This window comes from Cephus cinctus, unplaced genomic scaffold (genome assembly GCF_000341935.2).
Source record: "Cephus cinctus unplaced genomic scaffold, Ccin1 Ccin1_scaffold2623, whole genome shotgun sequence".
NCBI classification, from domain to species: Eukaryota; Metazoa; Arthropoda; class Insecta; order Hymenoptera; family Cephidae; genus Cephus; species Cephus cinctus.
Window position 1 is genome coordinate 1 of NW_014334314.1, and position 4126 is coordinate 4126.

The following is a 4126-nucleotide window of genomic DNA, read 5'->3' on the forward strand; positions in this document are numbered from 1 at the left end:
AATGGCGGCAAATATCGTCAATCTGAGGTCAGATTCAGAAAGAGCAGACCAAAATACATAAAGACATGTAGTTTCAACAAGATTGAATAACTTTTACCTTAAAAGTATAACTGTTGAAAAATGAAAAACTTTCATGCCAGTTTGGGCGTAAATGGGTTAACGTGTTCAATCACGTCGGTTTCTAGTTTCTCACCCTTTTTCCTGTCCACGAACCAATAATGACATCAAAATAACTCAAGTTTATTTTCGGGTTCATAAACAGCGACAAAATTGCTTCGATAAAATTTACATCTCAATTAAATATTTATATTTAGGTTTAAAAAACACGCTCTATATAAACCAAGACACATTTTCCGGGTTTAAGACAGAACAGCTAGGAGCATCAAATCCGATACAGGTATCTTCTTTCAACTTTCTTCTTTTCACCGTAGACCAGTAAAGGACAAGCCGATACTGCGCTAATATCAACTGAAGATGAGTGAGGAAGTGCAAGATCTAATGGATATGAAAATAGCTGCAAATAACGATACCGAGGAAAAGATCGAAACTGAAACGAAAAAAGATTCTTCGATCTTCGACGGAGTTCGGATAATAAATGTCATCTTCTTCAGCCTGCTTCACGTCGCTGCCATATACGGGATCTACGTGGTCTTATTTCGGGCAAAGCTCGCTACGCAAATTTGGTGTGAGTATATACGGTATATCTATAGACAAAGATAAAAAAAATACAATTATCAATTTTAGTTCCCATTTTTACCACCCTGACAAGTTTTGGCGTGACGCTCGGTTCGCATCGATATTTCGCCCATAAATCGTACGAAGTCACGACTCCCGTGAAAATCGTACTACTCATAATGCAGACGATAACCGGTCAGGTAAATCGGAGACCTAGCTTAACCTACAAATAAAAATTCTTGACGTCACGAATAAGATCGAACTGACGAATGATCTTTTAGAACAGTGCATTCACGTGGGCGAGGGAACACAGGTTGCATCATAAATACAGTGATACCGATGCCGATCCCCATAACCCTACAAGAGGCTTCTTCTTCTCTCACATGGGTTGGCTCTTGACAAAGAGACACCCCTTGGTACTGCAAAAGGGAAGAACCATTGACGTATCGGACTTGGTATCCGACAAGCTGATCATGTTTCAGCACAAGTAAGTAGGTCCCTTTAAGGAAGCATGTTAATTTGTTGACTGGAAAACATTTTTTTTTTCAGGTACTACATACCACTATACGTTTTTTGGGGTGTCTTAGTACCGATTATGATACCGATTTACTTATGGGACGAAAAACCATGGATATCGTTCTTCACGGTGTACTGCTTGCGCTATGTAGTGATACTTCATTTGACTTGGAGCGTTAATTCTGTCGCCCATTTGTTTGGTAATAAACCCTATGACAAGTAAGTGTTACCAGAGTCGCTCGTATAACGGATTGATTATCAAATAGCTAATTATATTGTATCTTAGGAAAATCTATCCTGCGGAATCTGCCTTTGTGTCGTGCATAACGCTCGGCGAAGGATGGCACAATTTTCATCATGCGTTTCCATGGGACTACAGAGCCTCGGAATTTCCAGCTCCGCTAAATCTAAATACGAGGATTATCGACCTGCTGGCATATTTTGGTCTGGTTTACGATCGTAAGACGGCGTCCCAGCGAGTTGTCCATGGTCAGGTGAAAAGACACGGTGACGGCACGCATCCGATAATCGCTGAGAAAAATATTAAAGGATAAAGTAAAATCTTCGACTCTTATTCGTAATTATTGCACGGTGGCGATGATGAAATAGCCTTCATATAGAATGTCGGGCGATTAAAAATGTTATATACGTAAAGTCATCGATTACTGCGTAAATTTAGTTAATACGAGTCAAGGAGTATATTTAGTGTTTTTAAAATAGTCGTAAGGAGTCCGTTATCGTCTTTTGGATTGTTCGTTTGAAAAATCAATGTTATTCTGTGCGAGGAGTCACGAGCGCGATAGGATTTGCATACGTGAATTACATCATCCGGTCGATCTCCGTGGGACCGAAATGCGCTAAATCTAAACGGGGTCCTACGAAAGAGAATCGAAGAAAGGCCTGTGACGCCTGACTGTTTCGCTTCTTGGAAGGAGACGAAGACTGAGGCGCCTAAGAATAATATCGCGGAATACAAGACCGGATGCTGGCTCCATTTTTATTGTCCGATTCGTGCAGCGCATTGGCAAGAGACTGAATCTCGCATCTGCATTCTTTCGAAGCTGAACTTTCCCTGCGGTTTGCGAACGTAACCACCGACGACTGGTTATGATATACAAGAATAAATATGTTGTAGATTATTGATTGTGGTATTTTGAAGAAAAAAAAATTTTGTTAATTCTTCGAACACGTAGAAACTTGAGGAGCAATAAATAAAAATACTCCTAAATGCTAGGAATAAAACAACAATTTTTGTCATGATTTTAACACTTATATATTCACCCATAAAAATTCCTATGAAATCCCCGCCCCCCTCCCAAATGTCAAAAAGTATAACATTTATCACTCACGAAACGACAATGACGTCATCTGTGCCGGTGCGATATACTTCGAGTGATTCCTTCGTATTTTCGGCCAATGAGAAAGTCATTAATAACGCGTAAAAACGTCAGACGTAAAATTGTGTCAAGAATCGAAGGAAAATAATGATTATTGATTAACACGTTGAGACCCACGCCGGTCCCCGGGGACCGGTGCAAGACTTTTCGTTCGTGTTATCATTGCGCACGTGTCGGTCCTTCCGTACTTGTGCGACTGAACGTTTCATTTAGGCGGCATCGTTTTTGTTTGGTCCATGCTTTATGGAACACAATGTAATACTTAAAAACATTGATGTAATTCATTAGAAGCATCTGTCTGCACTCTGACTCGCCTGACGGCCAACTGTGGCGTGAACGGGAAGGCACCTGAATTCGGCGTGGCGCTTAACGCGTTCAATGACGTCGATTTCTAGTTTCTCACCCTTTCCCCTGTCCACGAACCAATAATGACATAGAAATAATTCATGTTTATTTTCGGATTCATAAAAGGTGACAAAATTGTTTCGATAAAATTTACATTTTAATTAAGTATTTACATTTAATTTAAATAAACGCTCTATATAAACCAAGACATAGTTTCCGGTTCTAGGACAGAATAGCTAGGAGCGTGAAATCCAATACAGGTATCTTCTTTCAACTTTCTTCTTTTCACCGTAGACCAGTAAAGGACAAGCCGATACTGCGCTAATATCAACTGAAGATGAGTGAGGAAGTGCAAGATCTAATGGATATGAAAATAGCCGCGAATAACGATACTGAAGAAAAGATCGAAACTGAAACGAAAAAAGATTCTTCGATCTTCGACGGACTTCAGATAATAAATGTCATCTACTACAGCCTGCTTCACATCGCTGCCATATACGGAGTTTACGTGGCCTTATTTCGGGCAAAGCTCGCGACTCAAATTTGGTGTAAGTATATGTAGTATTAAATAGTGTGTCCAATACAGTACCATCTATAAACGAAGATAAAAAAAATACAATTTTCAATTTTAGTACCCATTTTTGCCGCACTAATGGGTTCTGGCGTGACGCTCGGTTCGCATCGATATTTCTCCCATAAATCGTACGAAGTCACGACTCCCGTGAAAATCGTACTACTCATAATGCAGACGATGACCGGTCAGGTAAATCAGAGACCTAGCTTAACTGACAAATAAAAATTCTTGACGTCACGAATAAGATCGAACTGACGAATGATCTTTTAGAACAGTGCATTCACGTGGGCGAGGGAACACAGGTTGCATCATAAATACAGTGATACCGATGCCGATCCCCATAACGCTGCAAGAGGCTTCTTCTTCTCTCACATGGGTTGGCTCTTGACAAAGAAACACCCCTTGGTACTGCAAAAGGGAAGAACCGTTGACGTATCGGACTTGTTATCCGACAAGCTGATCATGTTTCAGCACAAGTAAGTAGGTCCCTTTAAGGAAGCATGTTAATTTGTTGACTGGAAAACATTTTTTTTTCAGGTACTACATACCACTATACGTTTTTTGGGGTGTCTTAGTACCGATTATGATACCGATTTACTTATGGGACGAAAAACCATGG

General features: G+C 40.2%; 2 protein-coding genes across 2 annotated transcripts in view; both read left to right on the forward strand.

The window, feature by feature from the left end:
* Nucleotides 1–199: 199 nt before the first annotated feature.
* On the forward strand, nucleotides 200–2451 carry LOC107274307 (delta(9)-fatty-acid desaturase fat-6-like). Its single transcript, XM_015753323.2, has 5 exons — nucleotides 200–685; nucleotides 745–875; nucleotides 957–1162; nucleotides 1225–1410; nucleotides 1478–2451. The coding sequence occupies exons 1-5, from the start codon at nucleotides 475–477 to the stop codon at nucleotides 1743–1745; spliced, it is 1002 nt and encodes a 333-aa protein (XP_015608809.1). The 5' UTR covers nucleotides 200–474; the 3' UTR covers nucleotides 1746–2451.
* Nucleotides 2452–3027: 576 nt separating this feature from the next.
* Nucleotides 3028–4126, forward strand: part of LOC107274306 (delta(9)-fatty-acid desaturase fat-6) — a gene marked incomplete at its 3' end in the record, with an annotated part of 2572 nt that continues 1473 nt past the window's right edge. The window contains exons 1-3 of the mRNA XM_015753322.2: nucleotides 3028–3481; nucleotides 3566–3696; nucleotides 3778–3983. Coding sequence (XP_015608808.1) covers nucleotides 3271–3481; nucleotides 3566–3696; nucleotides 3778–3983 — 548 coding nt within the window. The remainder of the gene's footprint in view (nucleotides 3482–3565; nucleotides 3697–3777; nucleotides 3984–4126) is intronic.

What these genes read in the sequence shown, in the direction of transcription:
- LOC107274307 (XM_015753323.2), top strand. Translation starts at nt 475, where the DNA reads ATGAGTGAGGAAGTGCAAGATCTAATGGATATGAAAATAGCTGCAAAT. An exon ending in GCTCGCTACGCAAATTTGGT is followed by an intron (nt 686 to 744) that starts GTGAGTATATAC and finishes TATCAATTTTAG; the next exon opens with TTCCCATTTTTACCACCCTG. An exon ending in CTGATCATGTTTCAGCACAA is followed by an intron (nt 1,163 to 1,224) that starts GTAAGTAGGTCC and finishes TTTTTTTTTCAG; the next exon opens with GTACTACATACCACTATACG.